This window comes from Sciurus vulgaris (assembly GCF_902686455.1).
Source record: "Sciurus vulgaris genome assembly, chromosome: 10".
Classification (NCBI taxonomy): domain Eukaryota; kingdom Metazoa; phylum Chordata; class Mammalia; order Rodentia; family Sciuridae; genus Sciurus; species Sciurus vulgaris.
Window position 1 is genome coordinate 15,102,820 of NC_136470.1, and position 18,941 is coordinate 15,121,760.

Consider the following 18,941-nt stretch of genomic DNA (forward strand, 5'->3'; position numbering starts at 1 on the left):
ATAGCAAGCTAAAAAAGACTTATATAACTAAAATAGTCAATGAAAAACCCTCACTGCATATTTTCATTTCCTAATCTTTCTGAAATGCCATATAATTTTTCTTAAAATGGTAACTGGTACATTTTAAATTTCATATAAATTGAGCATTAAGTCTTACCTAGGAATTTAAACAGCAATTTCCTCTATAAAAAAGAGCTGGAATTTAAATAATGACAAACTCGTATACTTACCAGTTTCTCAATTTCTGATTCAAGATTCTGTATACAGTCAAGTTTTCTCTTGCGACAGCGCTGTGCAGCAATTCTGTTTTTACTTCTTCTCCGAATGTCATGGATACAATCCAGCTGCTCTGGGGTCAGTTTGTGCATTTTCAACAAGGATTGAAAATCATTTCGAGAGAGTGAAATTATTCGTTGTGCATTAAAGGGCAGTTTTACCTAGAATGTGAAATAAATATTAGTGACTTGCTGTATTTTGTAATTAAATTGTATCTGGGAAGGTGAAAATATATATTTTTCTCTAGAGAGCTTAAGATTTAAAAAAAAAAAGTCTCTGTTCCCAATTCTATACAATCTATTATAATAAAAACTAAAGTTTTAATTGGTATTTTTAGCCTATCTGAGAGAGGGTTCAGAAGACAAAAATAAGTTAATATTTTTTCAGCAAATCAGACATATTAACACAAATACTACCATATTTAAAATGGAAAAACAGAATTTATTTACTACGGATTTCTTAAAACCCTTTAATATATTTTCAATAAGTTTCTCAACTCAAAAATAAAATCTATTCTCTGAATACTTATGCACTTATTTAATATTGGTGTAATTATGCTAACAATCTTGATAAAGTACTTCGAAAAATGTTTGTCTATCAAGAAAATGGTACCTTTGTATAACACATTTTAAGAGCTACACATTTTACTTGCCAACGAGGAAAAGGTTAGGAAAAAAACCTTATGAATATTTTAAAGTCATTTTCAACCTACTTACATTTGTAGACAGAAAATAACTTTTTCTTTTAAATAACAAAATTGTGGGAATCTAGTTAGATTATCAAAAATACAAATGGAACATTAGTAAGCTAGGCTGGCAACCTACTTAGGTTGTCTCTCAAACCTACAGATATTAGTTATACAAAAAGTTAAAATTCTTAAGCCCCAGGCCCAGAGGTGCATGCCTGTAACCCTACCTACTCAAGAACCTGAGGCAGGAGGATCACCAAGTTCAAAGTCAGCCTGAGTCACTTAGCAAGCCCCTATATCAAAATAAAAAAAAAAAAAAAAGGGCTGGGGATGTTGCTCAGAGACAGAGAACCCTAGTAGAACATACACAGAGTTTTGAAAGATACAATTTGTAACATTCTGAAATTCTAAATGCTGAATTTATAAATGTCCAAATCTATAGATATAATCCATGCACACATAATACTTCTTAAACCACCAAATCCACTTCCTTCGAACATCAATGAAGTAATTGTCTCTTTCAAACTTATATAATATATGCTACAAAACCAAAGAAAATGCTAAATGAAGGGATGTAGAGAAATCGGAACACTTCCACACTGCTGGTAGGAAAATGGTTTCTCAAAATTTGAAATGCAACTACCCCACGATCTAACAAGCTTACTCCCAGATATCTATTCAAAGGAACTGAAATCAGAGTCTTAAAGGGATATTTGCAATTCCATATTCATTGCAGCATTATTCATGAAAATTAAGATATTAGAAACAATTTGAGACCATTCATGCATAGATGAATGTATAAAGATAATGTGGTATGAATACACACACATATAGGAATACTATTCAATCATATATAAAGGAAATTCTACCATTTGTTACAGTATGGATGAACCTCGAGGACATATGCTAGATAAAATAAGCCAAACGAAGAAAGCAGGTCCCACGTGATCCCGTTTATAAGAGGTGTCAAAATAGTCAAACTCATAGAAATAGCAGCATGGTGGATGTTATGGCTGAGAGGGGAAATGGGTAAACTGCTGTTCCATAGATAAAGTCTCAGTTACACAACATTTGTAAGTTCTAGAACTGCCACACAACACTGAGCACATCACAAACTCAATAAAACAAAAGGCAAGAGAAAAAATGTAGTAAGACTAAATATAATTTGTAAAATAAGTCCAGATTACAACTTTAAGGAGAAAATTCAACTTTTGAAACTAAACAAAATCCAATTTTTAAATATTTTTAAAAGAAAAGGTCCTTATATTAATACTTTATAAAAAGCAACTATTAAGTACAACTGTCTATACACAGAATACACATATAAGGCCAGCTACATGGAACTCATTCTAAATAATTACAACTTTCATTAAACCAATAGCTGAAAGGACTAAAGGGAAAATAAGAAAGAAACAAAAAGTGATGGCCATGAAAAAGTAGGTCTAAGAAAACTTCACATGAGAAGCTACATTCTTTTAACTTAATCACTGCCAAACCATTGCTCAGTGACCAGTCCCACCAGAAGTCCTCGTGGCGATATACAATGCATTTTCTAGGAGTTATCATGTCATGATCACAACATCATTTTTCTCTTTCCTCTTGAAACATAACATTATACAGCCAGTGTGAGAGATCACTTCATGATAAGTAAACCTGCTAGAAATACATGCACACCAAAGTCCTTCAGACTTCATCTTGTTCCTCTGGTGTTTACTGGGGTCTCATCAATACCTGTGTAAATCTCCCCCTCCCTCCCTGAGCCCACGCCAGCCCAGAGTAAATCAACGGCCGCTAAACAGTGAATGAAGAACATATTCCTACTTACCTCACATTCCTGTTCTCTGGCTGAACAGGATTCACTGTCGCCTTCTGTGTCAGTCTCGGAATCGTCACCCAAGCTGATCACACAAGCGTAAGGACACGGTTCCTGCTGGGGTTCTGAAACATAATCATCGTTTCCAATTTCCAAACTGCTTGAACAGCCTTCAGTACTCAGAGTACTTATAAAAGGGCAGTTGACAGAACTCAGTGTTGTAAAAGTCCTCTGACCTGGTTCTGGGCTCTCACTGATTCTGATACCTAACCAGGGACACTCAGACCGCTTCTGGGAGTAGACCTGCTCTGAGCCATCTTTGGCCACAGCAGGTACCTGCATCTGGCAAGGAGAGTCGGTGCTGCAGATGTCACTCCAAAAGCCTTTTGCTAGGTGCTCTGCCACCTCTCGCTCCACACTACTCCGATCACTAGATGCAATGCTACCATCCTCCTTGGAGCCTGAGTCAGATTTCAAATGTACATCTTGACTTTCACCAAGTGTTTTCTCTTCTTGAACACCTGTACCTGACAAAGGTTTCTCTGTTTTCACTGCTGTGGTTTGCATGCCAGCAAAATTCAAGTCACTGTATTGGTCATATGTGTGTAAAAGAGACAGAGAATACAACCCATGAGGATCTGCAGAAGAACTGTGGAGGAAAGAAGTCGTTTCTGTTTTTTCTGCTGGGCACTGAGGAGCAGGATCCTTTTTCTTGGTTTCTTCATGTTCCATTGCTAACTTGCTCTCTTCACATTTTAAAATCACCTGCAAATCCGCAGAGTCCTGGACTCCCCCTAGATATTCATTTTCACATGTCTCATTTGGCTGAACAGAAGCAGCATGAATGTCTTTGCCACTGGATTCCACAGTGCGGACTCTGTCCGTTCCAAATGCTTTCTGGAATTTTCTGTATTTGGGGCATAAAGATGGCAGAGCCAGAGCAGAATCCTTCTCCAAGCACATGGATTCATATGTCTGACTGGCACTGTCTTGCAGGGGAGGTGATGTTTTTACATTTCCTTGATACCTTTGGAGTTTACACTGAGGAGTCTCAACATTTTTATTTTCCAGAAACTCCTCTACTTCATCAATTTCTAGATCCTTCTGTTCCAAAAGTGAACATTTAAGGTCTGTTTTCTGACACTGGGATGAAAAGCATTTTTTCCTTGGGCATTCTTGCTGGTCTGCAGTGGGGTCCAAAAACTTAAATTTGAGAAACTGAAAACAGGACTCCTCAATATTGTGTACACTTAAAAATTCCACACACTTGCACACTTCATCCACATTGTCTTTGCTTAAAATTAGCTTAGCGGTGTAGGCAAACTGAATTAAAGGTTCAAATCCTTTAACTGTCACCTGTTAATATACAAAATAAAAACAAACACATCATTTGAAAGCTACCTAGTAGATAAAAACAAGTAGTAGAAGGGGAAGAGAGAGACATATAACTCATTTGTGAGAATTTTAAAACAAATTTTCATTTGGTTAAAAAAAAAAAAAATACTCTTCTAGAAAATGTAAAACTAAGGGAGGGTGAAAAGCAGGAAAAGCAAGCTTCCCACCCCCTACTCACTGGGACCATGACCTGCACTTACAGATTCCACTCTTAACTGCACATCTATTACGATTTACTCACATGAGGAAAAGACATAAGACATTACCACAATTCTCTCATGTCAGCAGAATTAAAACAAATCATCTATGAAATACAGCAAGACAGACACCATCTGCAGCTCACATGGGGAACTGCCATGTGTCTGTCACCAGCCCAGATCCACAAAGTCAACCAATTCCAACCACGGTAAACTACAGAAGTGGATGTTTTAAGGATGAAAACACAATATATGTAAAGCACTTATGAAGAAGTCTTGACCCACAGCAATTAATGGTAACTACTCTCTTTATCTCATGCCCCAAATTCCTACTACTAAAATTTAAAAAGATTCTGATGTTAACAAGTGATTCAAGTGAAGTTCCAAAAATCACACATCAATACTGTTTCAACAAAGATTCATGGACTCTCGGTAACAGAGTCTTTAAGCAGACACCTGTACAATTACACTGAACCTGCAAGGTCAGGGGCACGGGGGCCCTACTTACACAACAGAGGAAGCTTTGTCCTGGGTTAAAAAACAAAATTAATTTACAAACACTGAATTTCCACAATAGGGATCAAAATATTATTAAAATTTGTGACCTTTTTAAGAACATGCTCATCTCTGAATATTTAACTTTAAAAAGGCTAAAATAAAGAGACACTACCAAATCCTAGTGAGAATGCAGAGAAACTGGATCACTCACATTGCTGGTGAGAATGTAAACTGGTACTGACACTCTGAAAAACGAGTTGGTAGTTCCTTATATACCTAAACATGCAACAGTCATATGACCAGTAGTTGCACTTCTGGTCTTTTATCATTAAGAAATGAAAACTTACGTTCTCAAAAAACCTGTACAAAAATGTTCAAAGCAACTGTATTTGTAATAGCCAAAAACTGGAATCAGCCGGATCTCCTTCAATAGCAGAAAAACTAAAAGAAAAAAAGTTTCATACTACATGATTCCACTTATGTAACATTTTTTTAGATGACAAAACTTTAAAAGTGGAGGAGAGATTACTGGTTGTCAGGGACGAGGGATGGAAGCATGTTCAGAAGTGGAGAGCAAGGGTAGGAAGTGGGTGTGGTTCCAGAAAAGCAGCTCAGGTCCTCAGGGTTGGGACTTCTCAGTGTCTTCACTGAGCTGGTGCATACACAAACATTCTCAGGGGAAAAACTGGATAGAATTTAATACACACAGAGCAAAATTAGCGCAAGTGATCTGCAGCAATCTGAATACCATGAGAGAGTGTAACAACATCAATACCCTAGTTGTACCATTATACTATAATTTCTCAAAATGTTACCACTGGGGACATCGGGGGAAAGTATAAAAAGAAACTCCACATTTCTTTCTTTCACCTCTGCATGAATTTACAACTATCCCTCCCCAAATTTTTCTGTTAACATTTTTAAAATAAGTTAAAATAATTCGAAGCCTCTAGGAGAAACATTTATGATATTTTCAATCTGTCACTATGATGAAACATTGGAAATGTTTGAAAACTCGTAATGTACCTTTAAACTAGAATGAATGAGCATATAACATACACATATGCATGAATATATCTTTTCTCACAAACCCATGAATTAAACTTTGCTCTACTTGGTAAGTCGCATTAAATAACTGGAAAATACAAACCCTAACATGTCTCCGTTCTGATTTGTATTGTTCCCTCTTAAAAATCAACTCGTCTACAGTTGACTTCTGTCTTCTCAGTATCGCACCCTTCACTCTAACCTCTACCACTCTAGTGATCGATAACCTACCAGTTGACAAACTAGCCACAGCCCATGGACGTATGCACAGCCAGCAGTAAACTATGCTGCAGACTCGGTTTACAGTTTTATCCCACGTATTCAACAGGAAACTTGCCACCCAGATCTGTCATATGCAGGAAATTCTACACACTTTCTCCATACTCCTTACCCACCTCTACTTGTGTCCCAATGCCACAGACTCAACACTCTGCCTGTGGCAGTTACCAACTAAACAGCAGCCCACATGAGTAACAGGCAGCGTAACCAGCACTTGCTGCCCCAGAGAAAGGTCTCTTGGAGCCAGGACACGGACAAAGTCTCAAGTATCTCTGACCTGAGCTCCACCACAGGCCGGGGAAAACGTATGTAAAAACAGGGCTGTCCACCAGACAAAACACAGCCAACCCCCGGAAAGAGGAGAGAACAGAGGAAGAACACTTCCGGAGTGCCTGCTCTCCATAGCGCATGTTTTGGGAAAAGGGACGTTTTACAGAACCCTAAACCCATCCTGGAAAAGGTCCATAGGGAGAGGAAGTCGCAAGCCTGGCACCTCTGAGCCACAACCTTTTCAATGTCAGTAACGTTGGATGTGCCCCGAGTTAGTCACTTTGCCAAAATAACAACAGCACGTCAATTTCTCCACTGCTCAAAACATATTAACATCCAAAATGAAACATTTTATAATGTACATGTAATAATAACGTCTAGGAAAAAAGGCAAAGAAACCTGAGACTGCTCCTCAGCCACCTGACCAGGAGCTTGCACTTTATTAGTAGTTTTACAAACCACAGTGTATTTAGGAAAACTACATTAAAATCACTAGAAACACGGCCCCTCACCTCTTCTGGTAGAGTGATGTTAAGCTCTGCGTCAGCCTGGCCTACGATTCTGGCGTGGAAGTAACTGCTGCATGCCGCCAGCACTGACCGGTGGGCGCGGAACCGCTGGCCCTCCACGAGGACAGTGACGTCGCACAGCACGTCCTTCTTCCGCTGGTCGTTGAGGCTGAGCAAGACGTTGGTGCTGTGCACCGAAGACTCGTAGGCAAACACCGGGTTCTCACGCAGAGACATCCTGCACAGCCAGTGGAGTCGGGTATGCAGAGGAGAGCATGCTTCTTACCGCCCTACACCTGCAAGCACACGCCAGGGTTCACATGAGTGGGATCCTGCTTAAAGCTTTCCAAGGGATGACCAAGGGTCTTGACAAGGAGAATACATATTTTTCTCTCAAACAAAAATGCAACAGAAGCCTCCAGAGGAACAAACTGGAAGGTTTGTTGAATATACCGCCAATTAGGTTCTTGGTAAGTTTTTCTAATTTAAGGGAAAAGGTTCTTGGAGAAGGTGGCGAGGGAGCCAAGGATTCCTTGGCTCCCTAAAAGTGAGGCAGTTCACACAGGGAAAACTTTTACTGTGGGCAGAGATGGGGTTAGGAAATTTCAGGGTGGCATCCCAGTCCTGTTGCTTTAAGGCAGTTGGTGGGTGTGGCAGGGGGAGGGTCACCCTTTAGGAACACTTAGGTAGAACAGGTACTGGTTGTTCCCATTCTCATGTCCCACCCCCTACTCCTGACAGAAGGCAGGAGAGCTTAGTGCTTTATATCAAGGGACACCTTGATACCCAATGTGGAAATGCCCCCAACACCAGAAGAAAATGGCTCAGGCTGCATCTCGGTAAACAGTCTTTATACAGCAAGTCTTACTTTATATTATAAAAGGCAACAAGCAAAACTACTTCATCACTAAGGAGATGGTGCATCACAGGTGGAAAATCAGTTTTCTGAAAATGTTAAAATATTAACAGGAAATTATCAAAAATGTTCATTTTTAAAAAACAAATCCTGACACATAATAGCCTCCAAATATTTTCTGACCACATACACGAAACTGGGGGAAAAAAAAAAAAAAAAAAGAGAGAGTACTCTAACACACATATTTTTATCCACGTATTTCAGACATGTATGACTATTCTGACATCTATACTCTAAGACATAAAAACTTGAAAATAAGAGGTTAAAAGGGGTATCTAGTCTGTTCCGGTCCCCATGCCTGTGGCGAGCACCCCAGGTGCACGGACCCCACCGAGCAATCACACAGATGAAGGCCCACGAGCTCCTTGTGGAATCCTGTCTGCCCCACTCCTTTCTCGTCTAAGGCTTTACTCCTGAAAACACAAGCCCCTCTAATGAGAAGTGAGTTAGAAAGTGTGATTGTTTTCAGATTTGCTAGACCGAAAACAAAAATGAAAGGAGACCCAGGGACTGCTGAAATTCAGACAGAGCTGATCATGGGTGGATTCCATCTCAAAAACTGCTTGCTTTAGTTGCAAATGCATGAAATACATCCATAAATGCTCTTCTACTTAGTGTTTATTTAAAGTCCTCAATACAGCTGAAATGTTAGGCTCCTATAGTAGTACTCCATGAAAATGAAAGCTCTCCTTTTGTGATTAGAATTCTCCCAAGGTTAAGGGCCACAGCCTATCATTTACTGATTCGGCACAACACATGAAATCACTGGTAACTTCATAATTAAACAGAACCGACTTTTGGGTTCTGCCCTTGGTAAAAAAAAAAAAAAAAAAAAAAAAAAGTTCCTTTTACTAATTGTTCTTCATATTTCAGTAATCAACACAAGAAATTAGTGCCAGGAATAGTAAGAAATGATGTTTCCTCTCGTGGGTGGTACAAGGACCACTGCCCTCCTCCTTCCCCTCTCCAGCCCAGTTGGACTCAGCTGACCACTACGCTATGGTCCCTGCACCCAAGTTCCCAGTTTTTTTATTCTCTTCTGCCATCTGGTTTGTAAATTTTAAAGGTATCCTAATCTTATGTTTATAGGTGTCACACACGGCACAGCAAGGAAAAACTTTAAAATCATACAGACCGAGGTCACTGTAAATGAAGGGTGTTCAATCTCAGCACTGTTCACTTATTTTGCATGTCCCAGTCTCCTTTCCCCACAACAGCTTTCCAACTTGCCATCCTGTTCCTCCGTCAGTCTCTTTCAGTACACCACTGGAACTGGAATCCAAACTCAGAATAAATACCTCTCCCACCACCTGCACCTGGCTCCTCCTCCTGTCGGGAGACAATCCGTGAATGTCTTCTCCTAACCCTTACCACATTTGCTTCCCTGAGATCTAACACCACACACCCTTTCCCAGACATACCCAACTTCTTCCTCTATATAGGCTGGCTTCTTCCCAGTTCCTTGTTTTTGTTTTCATAGAAATGTTTTCTCTCTCCAGTCGGTCCTACCAATGACTACTAGCAGATATTTATTATGCTCTAATTCTGTACCAAGCCCTGAGCTAAATTACTAGATGTTGTTGATCTCGCTGACTCCTCATAACTACCCCACATAACACTCTTTTACCACAATTTTACAGATGAAGAGGAGTATCGTGGTCAATATCAGGAGACCAGTAAGAAAGAGAAAGGGAATTCATACCAAGAATTTTTAACTACTTCACTCTTCTATTTCCCGAGAGTATTTGCTAAATGCACAGTATGCAGACACTGCAGTGGTATGGGGAGCTGGATATTTCTACAAGGTTATGCTTGAGAAAGGAAACCAGCCTCACGGAAAGGCAGAAACAAAATAAAACTGGATCTCAGCTTTAGAAAGAGAAGAGTCCAAGCCTTGAAAACCAGAACCTAAAGGTTCTCTGGATCCCAAGGTGACTCCAGCAAAAACAATTCCCACGCCTTCACTCTTGAGGAGCTGCTGGCAGCCCCTGTGCACCTGTGACCCCCAATTTCTCATCCTGCCACCAGCTTGTTCAATGGCTTACTTCAAATTCCAGCAGAATCATGCCTAGCTCCACACCCATGCTCAGATTCTGGTAACAGACCACCCCATGGGTTCACAGCCCACTTACAGACTGGCTGCCCTTGGGCAGGATGCCAACCCCAAGTCCTAGGCCCCCTCTAAAAAGGGGACATCTTCCTTTAAGTGAACCAAGTGCAGAACACACCATGACAGACGCTGCTCACACCAGAAACCTGGGGCTCACTCCTGACACCTCCCTCAGCCAGTCTCGCAATCTAAATGCTCACCAAGTCCTGCTGCCTCTGCCTTTTGACACTGAGGTCCACTTCTCCCCCTCTAATCTAAGCCATGGTCACCTCCTGCTGGACAGTGCTGTTTAACTTCTGGCAATGGTCCATAAGCTCATGCACATACAGTTATGTAAAACATAAGACGAAATTTCACATGTCAAAATTTTATCCTTGCCATACACAAAGTACTCTGTTATTTTCTCCTCTATGAAAAAAAAAAAAAAAATCCCAGTATGATCTACTCAATTTCAAGACCCACTAATGGACAATCACCCCACACACTGAAATGCAGGCCCAGTGGCTAATAGCTTAGGGCTTGGAATTTTATGAGTTCAAATCTCAATTCTGCCACTTACTAGCTAAACGTCCTTGGCTAAGTCGCTCAACCTTACCGTGTCCTAGTTCCCCTCCCACCTCACTGGGATGTGGCGAAGCTTCCACACGGTGATGAGGAAAATGGTTACGCACAATGCCTGGCCCACAGCACGCAAATAATTAAGTACGAGCTGCCATTTAGGATGATGATATTAACAAAAACTTTACATCCTCTGAATCGCTCCCATTCATTTTCTCCATATCATAGTGATTTTGCCCCTCCCACAAACCCCTATAACATCTTCCTAATTAATTAAAAGCACTTCAAATCCTTAACATGTGCTTAAGACCTCTGAGGTCAGGTTTTAAATCTACTAACCTAGCCTCCCCTCAAAATGTTGTCACCTTCTCTGTTCTCACTCTTCCTGCCTTCCTGCCCCACTGTCTCCAAGCTCCCACCGATCTCGGGGCCTTCACAAATGCTGTCTGCCTGCGAGGTGAACTGACTCCTGACCTTTTAAGTCTCAGCCTACATGTCAAAACCTTGTTTGATTTGGTCTCTGACAGAACCCAAGTATATAACAGAGTACCTGGTCCAATACCAGTACTCGCTTCTGAAGGAGTTACTTGGCATCTTTAATACAAATCCCAAACTCATATCGTCTAGATCACCTTCCAAACACAGTCCAGTAAGCTATTCCAATACAAATGGAAATGTCACTGAGCCAAGCACACAGAAAGTTCTTAGATGGCTTTTCCAGAACCACAAAAGGCGAAGAGAGCCCGGCTCATTCCTCGGGGAGCTACAAACATACTTGCAAGACAACTGGCCAAAGAGCAAAGGTTGCATCTATAAACACAGCCAATACAAATGACCCACATGAATGAAGACGGTATAGAAAGACGTTCTAAAAACTAAATCTTCCTAATTTTGAAAGCTAAGTGGTGAGTAATCCATTTTTACACAATAATTCAACTATGTACTACCATTTCTCACACCTGAAAAGTAAATAACACTCCAAGCCTTTTCACATCTAAAATTCTATTATTATTATTAATAACAAATTTAGAGCCTTTAAGATAAACCTGGATTTTTGCATACTCTTGAAAATATATACCACTATTATTAAGTCAAAATAAAGTTGACTGACCTTAGCAAAATGCTGATTCACTGGCTAATGCTGACAAAGGGTGAAGAGGCAATTCAAAGCTTCCTGAACTTCAACTTGCAACAACTTCTGCTCTCCACTCACATGCCAAGTTAAATTTTAATACAGTTACCATTTGGTATTTCTGCTTTCAAATGATACAGAAATAAAAGAAGATGCTATGAGACTTTATCATATCTTAATAATGTTACAGAAAATAAGATCCTATGGTAAACATGTGATCATGGATCCAGGTCAACAACACTTATACACCAGGAGTTTAGAAGATAACTTTGTAATGAGGATGAAGTTCCAGGATCACAAAGGAGCTAGGACTTTATTCACCTCAAGAATCAAAGGACCATACTGCATTTCAATTCTCAACAGGGAAGGGAATGATGAAAAACCTAACACCAAGCGGAAGGATGCCTCTGGGTGGAAGAGGAGAGATCTGCACGACCCACCTGCACAGGCATGGGGCTTCAGAGAGGTGTCTGTGTAAGTCTTCACACAGAAACGCCTTTCTCATCCACTCGAATCTAACCAGAATATTCAATTAATGAGGAAAAATATTTCTATAATAGTTGTGCTATTCAAGTGTCTAGGTGTGTGTGTCTGGCCACAAGTGTGACCAGCTGACGCTGAAAAAAGCACACAAGGGCATTTGTTGGGCTTTTCTATACCAGCCATGCGCTGGATCTCTGCAGCCCAGTTGACTTCTCAAACCTGCCTTCCCCTGGCTGCTTCTGCCTCCTGTCACCTTCGTCATCTGTCAAATACTTCTCCCTCACTCAATTTCAGGGCCGTCTTGGATGGCTCAGAACTCAGGCATTTCCTCTGACCACAACATCTCTGCACAACATCTCTCCTGGATCTCACCTAAGCTTCAAAATTCTCCAAGTCACTTGCAGTTACAATATGCTCACTATTCCCCATACCTGAGTGTTCTTCTGAAAAGAGGTGAATCTTACCTCCGGTTTTTCTAGGGGATGGCAAAGACCCATGTACACACACGATTCCCACACAGGCAAAGTTGGGGCGTTTTCCCATTTACTTTCCTAATATTAAAAATTGCACAGTTAAGTCATGGACCTTTTATTACATTTACTAGATCTAACTCCATATCTAAATTTTGAAATGAAGGTTAAATTTAGGGGGAGGAATCTGTACTGTTAGAGAAGAAGTCATTTTTACACAGTCACCTACTCAGACGTCAGGGAAAAAAAAAAAAAAAAAAAAAAAAACAGGTTTTTTACTTCCCAAATTAACAAATCCAACTTAAATAATTCTGGCTTATAAGTTTAGAGAAACTTGGAAGAGAATTCAGAAAAAAGAAGTGAAAAACAGAAAACCCAAGCTGCAAAAACAAAACAAGACTAAAGGATTCAATGTACCTTCTTACTACAAAGAACTTAGGAAATAATGAAGTCTTATATTTGCTTACACACTTGGCAACCACTTAATTTTTAAAAGGACAGGTATATCTCTATGGCATGAAAACAAGAACTAGCAACCAGAACTGGTCCACATCAATGAAGCATATTTACTGAACTAGGTATTTTCTATCATGCATTTGCAGCCACTCTTGTTATCAACTTTGAGGTATAATTTATATAGAATTCAATAAGTCTTAACAATTGTACATGCACATAAACCACTACCATCACTATTAAAATACAGAGATTTCCACCCCTCCTCAAAATTCCATATGCCCCTTTAAGATCTCTCCTTCCCTATGTCCCCGACTCCAGGTAACCACTACAGACCAATGTGCCTTATTTTTATATAAATGGAATCACATTATATACTCTTGTTTGAGATGTCTTTCACTCAACTGAATGATTTCAATATTCATTCATGTTGTATGTATCAGATGTCTGTTCCTTTTTATTGCTGAATAATACTCCATTATATAGTATGCTACAATCTGTTCACTTAACAGCTAAAGAACTGTTGTAATAAAGTTGGACAACTGCCCTGTTCTCAGTATGGGTTTATTTCAATAAAGCTTCAATGAACATCTAGTATGGAAACATACTTCATTTTCCTTGGGTAAATAAATACCTAGGAGTAGAAGAGCTGAGTCATAGATGGTAGGTGTATATTTAACTTTGAAGAAATTGCTGACTAGTTTTCCCAAGTGATTATGTCATTTTACATTGCTACCAGCCATGCATGACAATTCTAGTTGCTCTACATTCTCATTAACCCTAAGCAATGTCATCTTTTTAATCTTAGCTTTCCTAATAAATGTACAGTGGTATTTCACTGAAGTTTTGATTTGCACTTTCTGATGACTCATGGTATTGAGCAGCTTTATATGGGCTTATTGGATATTTTTATATCTTCTTTTGGGAAATGTCTACTTAATTCTTCTAGGCTTTTTAATTCTCGAGTTAGAAAAACTAGTAAAATTTTGATTAAGGATGCAATTGCAACTATGTATCTGGGCAGATTCAACAGTTAAACTGAGTCCTCTGGTATATGAATACAGTATCTCTCTCCATTTACTTAGGTCTTCATTTCTCTCAGCATTATTATGATGTTTTAGCAAATATTCATGCATCTTACATTAAATTTATTCCTGGACATTTAATGGAGATTTTGATAGCAATGGAAATAGATTTGGGTTTATAAACTTCACTTTATAGGTTTTGCTGCTACTGTATCAACAAAAACATTAATTTTAAAATATTAACACGTACTCTGCGATCTTAATTCGCTCAGTTCTGACAGCTGCATTGTAGACTCCTTAGAACTATCTACTTCCATAATAATCATGTCATCAGCAAATAGAGAGTTTTACTTCTTTCCCATCTGTATGCCTCATTTTGTTTTCTTATTGCAATGACTGCATACTGAGAGTGGTAAGAGTAGATATCCTTACCTTATGTTCTTAAGGCAAGTGTTTGATATTTCACCCTTAATGTGATGTGACTATTGGTTTTCTAAGATGAACAACTAATGGGCAGAGAGGGAGGTTCAACAGTTACTATCCCAGTTAACTTAAGGCTCCCACAAGAAGTTCAGAAGAGGGAAAAAAAGAAAATCAAAGAATGAAATTTCCAAAAATCCCCCCAGAGTGAGTTCCAAAACACTCAGCCTTCTCCAAGGTATGCCTATTATCAGGTGGTCCTTGGACTCACACCTCAGATACCACAGGACCCTATAATCAGGGGCTGAACACGAGAAGGCTGGAGGGCTGATATCAGGGAGCACAGGCAAGGCCTTAAAGATTGTCAGAACCTGGTCGAGTAACAGCTAGTCGCTCTGGGGACCACCGGAGGTGGACAGCACGAAAGAGCGCTTCATCACTTTGTGACACGCCTGGAGCTAAACAAGTTACTTTCCATCTGTATCTGTGACAATTTTTGTTTTCTTTTCTCCTGGCAAACCAGGAACAAGAATAGTAATTTTTCTTGGCAGGATCCAATGAAATGCTATGACATTCTTAGTGGAGTACCTGATGGACAACAGGTGGTCAATAACAACTTGCCATTATTTGAATCTGATGTGCGACAGGGTGACACTGAAATTGGAGGCAGCAGTATATAGACACAGTGCTCAGCTCCACACCCAACACTGACACAGGTATAAGGACAAACACTGTTAATCGGTTTTCACAGAAAAATAATGGAAAGCTTATGTACGGTTCTAGGACAGATTGTAAATATTATCAACCCTGACAAAATAAAACTGACGAGCTAGAATATGGAACTAGAGAAAGGAATAGCAGTATGCATTACTTATGATGTGCAGAGACAAAAGACAATGTCTTTTATTAATAACATCAAAACAAAACGACATTCAGAGTTGGAGATGTGACCAAGAATAAAAAGAAAAGTAATAGTACATGATCATGAATACAGGCAGGAGTACGGTAGGAGTAAATAAAATCACCATCCATAGTAACAGGCAATCAACAGATGAAGTTCTAGTTTGATCAACAAACCGAGACATAAACATCTGAGAAAAACAGAGGTAACCACCAAGAAATTTAAATAGCAGAAATGAGCAAACACTGCATATATGAGAACAAGGGGTGGGGCAGGTGCAGCAGATGAGGCTGCTCTCTGTACTTTTTAAAAAAAGAATATACTATATTGAGTAAAAACACACATTTAAAATGTGTTCAAATACCAAACAAAACAGTAGTAAGATTTGGTTAGATCTGAACGTTTACTAACTTGGTTATGAGTCCTAACTCAATTTTTTAATGATTCTTCATATAAAAAAAGACATCTGAAAGAGAAAAATCATCCTTGAACAAAAACATTAGATTTTTACAAAAGCAGGAAATGGGGAGGTTACAAAGCATACATTAAGACTTCTCCTCTTTTGGGAATAACTGTTATACACACACTGCTTAATATTTAATATTGACAGATACCAATTCAAATAGGCGCTTTAAAAAAATATATGAAGATATCTCCCAGAGAAATGATCTGAAATGCCAAATGCTACAGCACTGTTGTCTGCCTTACAGCAGCTGATGAAATCTACTGAAGTCCCATCAAGAAAACCACACACATAATAAAATTTTGCATTTTATTAGTAGAACAGATAAATTAAATCAAGGCCTGGTTTTTCAAGAAAACCAATAAAACTGACAAACTTCAACGAAGTCTCACCAAGAAAAAAAAAGAGTGAAAATCCAACAATCCCACCATCAAACAGAATAAACTCTAATGATTCCTTTCTTAAAATTAACACTCCCCCCAACACCCATCTGCCTAGGATTCTCTGCTTCTCTTTACAGAATCCCCCAAAGGAGCAATTTACATCCACTGTCCCTACTTTCCCTTCTTCTCAATTTTCTGTGAGTCCATTTAACTGAGACCTTCCCTCCACTCCACAGAACCCACTTCACGAAGCTCCATGGCCTCCGCGTCACCTAATGGCAAATTCTCACAGAGTATGTCAGCAGTACTCAACACTCTGATCATTTCCTCCCTGAAACCTTTTCTTCACTTGGCTTCCCGATAATGGCAAAGCTCTGATTTCCCACCTACCTCACTGGCAGCTGCTATCAACTTTCTTTGGGGGATTTTCCCTCTAGAAGCTGGAGAAAACTGTGCTTAGTCCTCAGTCCTCCTCTTGGTCTGCACTCCATGGGTGAACTCATGCAGACCCATAGCTGTGACATGATCAGGATGGTCATGCTGGACATTCCTGTCTATGTGTGGTTTAATCCTGACTTCTCTCTTCAACTTCATAACCATGTACCCAAATGTATACTAAAGTTATTATAGGTATGTCTAAATGCCATCTCAAATTCAACATGCCCAGGAATATGAGCTGCCACCCCAAAACATCCGCCTTGTTAGGATATCAAAATATTGGCAATGGTTACACTAGATAATCTTTCTTTCTGTTTGTTTCTACACTCAAATTCTCAACCATAATTTCATGTTACTTTACAAATGTTAAAATAAACAATAACTACAAACACAAATTATGTGCCTTGGTTAAAAATGCAGTACACATTTATTAAAATAGTTTACTGAAGTCTCCCAAAGAATGCCAATTATTTTTCCGCCTTTATAATAGATACTTCCTCCAGTCACCAAAGAACACTGGTTTGAAACCAAGTGTAAAACTGAGGCGACTCTAAAACCCAGCAGCCTCAACTGATATTATCACAGTAATCACCAAAGAATGAATTAAACTCTATAGGAACCTAAAATACAAATATGGCTTGACTTGAAGAAAAAAATCCTGTTCCAGGAAGATTGGGGAAAGGACTCCTGAAGTCAGGTGCGGCCCCGTGAAAGGGGCACATGTGCATCTGTGAAAGGGGGAGGTGGCTTAAGTAGGCAGTTCCTGCCCTTTTTACCTCACAAAGCCCTTGGAAAGTAGGAACTGAACAAACACACAGAAGTATAAAAGGAAAAGAGAAACATCAAGTTTTAGGTTACCACCACCAGTACTAGGATAAAATTAGAGGTCTACTGCTATCACCAAGTGCAAGGGCTTCTATCAGCTACCCAACTTTATGGCCTCAGGTTCCCCAGCAGAAAAACACCCCCAACCCTCTATGAACTGATTGATGAGTACGCTTAACAGTACAGTGCTTGGCACAATACCACTAGTACTCCATCATTATTCTTGCTATTACTATGCACATGACGGAGAAAACTGCACATATTCTACAAACCCAAGAATTATCCAAAATGCAAGAAAATCCAAAATGAGGTTTCTTGACCCTTTAACAATAAAAATTCAGAACACCTTATTAGGTGTTCAACAAGGTAAAAAGAAAACATTAAAATTATAAAAGCTTGCCTAAGATAATCACTAATTTCCGAGATAAAAAATTTCTAATTAAGAGCACATTCATCTAGGATGGCCTGCTTCTGTTACAGATAAGGAACAGATAAGGAAAAGAGGCCCTGAGAGGGTAACTTAAAAGGATGAAAAGATCCAAATATTACACTTCAATTCCTGTTACATGACTCCAGCAGCCTGTGGGGGAGGGGCAGGAAAAAGTGAGGAGGGACAGAAGAACACGGAGTAGGGAAATGCCTTCAATTGGCTTTTATAGAAAACCAACTTTTCCAATATTAATCAATATTTAGCAAATTAAGTTCTAATTAACACTTGTTGGACTACATAGCCAACCTCCTATCATTTAAGGAACTCTGAACTATGCTGAACTTCATTCAAAGTCTGTAACTATACTACACATGGAAAACTCAAGAAGGAAAGAAGTTAGGAGTTATTTACCGAAAGTCGTTCTCAATATGTAGTATTAAGTGTCCTGTGTTCTACGATCAAAATTGAATTAAAGAATCTTCACGTGTCATTTCATTTACAATCCGTAAGAATTATAATTATAATACAAAATACTTACTTCCAACTGCCTACAGGAGGTGAGAGCCCTAGTTCAAGGTCAGAATGACCTCCGCAGGTCTAAGAGTGAACACACAATACAAAAGGTAACTGGAAAAAAAAAAAAAAAACAGACAAAATAGAAGCACCCTTCAAATTTCCACTCATTTCGTATACACCAACTCATAATGAACATGACTCCAAAAATAGGGAAGAATAAAAAGAATTTTAAGCAACAATTTTAATTAAACAGAGCAACAGTTAGAGCAGAGCAATAAGTGAGTCACATGAATCACAAATTTGGAACTCTGAGTTTCAAGTCCCTAGCACAGAAGTGTTACAAAAACACCACATAAACTTGAGGAGACATTATTTTTGAGTATCTGAAAAGAATGCAGAGTGAGTTCAGCAGAGGACAATTTTCCTTCCAGGAGGGGAATACAGTG

General features: G+C 39.2%; 1 protein-coding gene across 4 annotated transcripts in view; it reads right to left on the bottom strand.

Moving 5' to 3' along the window:
- The window catches only part of BACH1 (BTB domain and CNC homolog 1), a 40,484-nt gene that overhangs the window by 13,221 nt on the left and 8,322 nt on the right, over positions 1 to 18,941 (bottom strand). For all 4 annotated transcript variants that reach the window (XR_013766607.1, XM_079156429.1, XM_079156430.1 and 1 more), the window contains exons 2-4: positions 6,976 to 7,268; positions 2,790 to 4,133; positions 231 to 437 (exon numbers count right to left, since the gene is read on the bottom strand). Coding sequence is in view for 3 of the 4 variants with exons in the window: in XM_079156429.1 (XP_079012555.1) it covers positions 231 to 437; positions 2,790 to 4,133; positions 6,976 to 7,209 (1,785 nt within the window). In the remaining variant the exon portion in view is untranslated. The remainder of the gene's footprint in view (positions 1 to 230; positions 438 to 2,789; positions 4,134 to 6,975; positions 7,269 to 18,941) is intronic.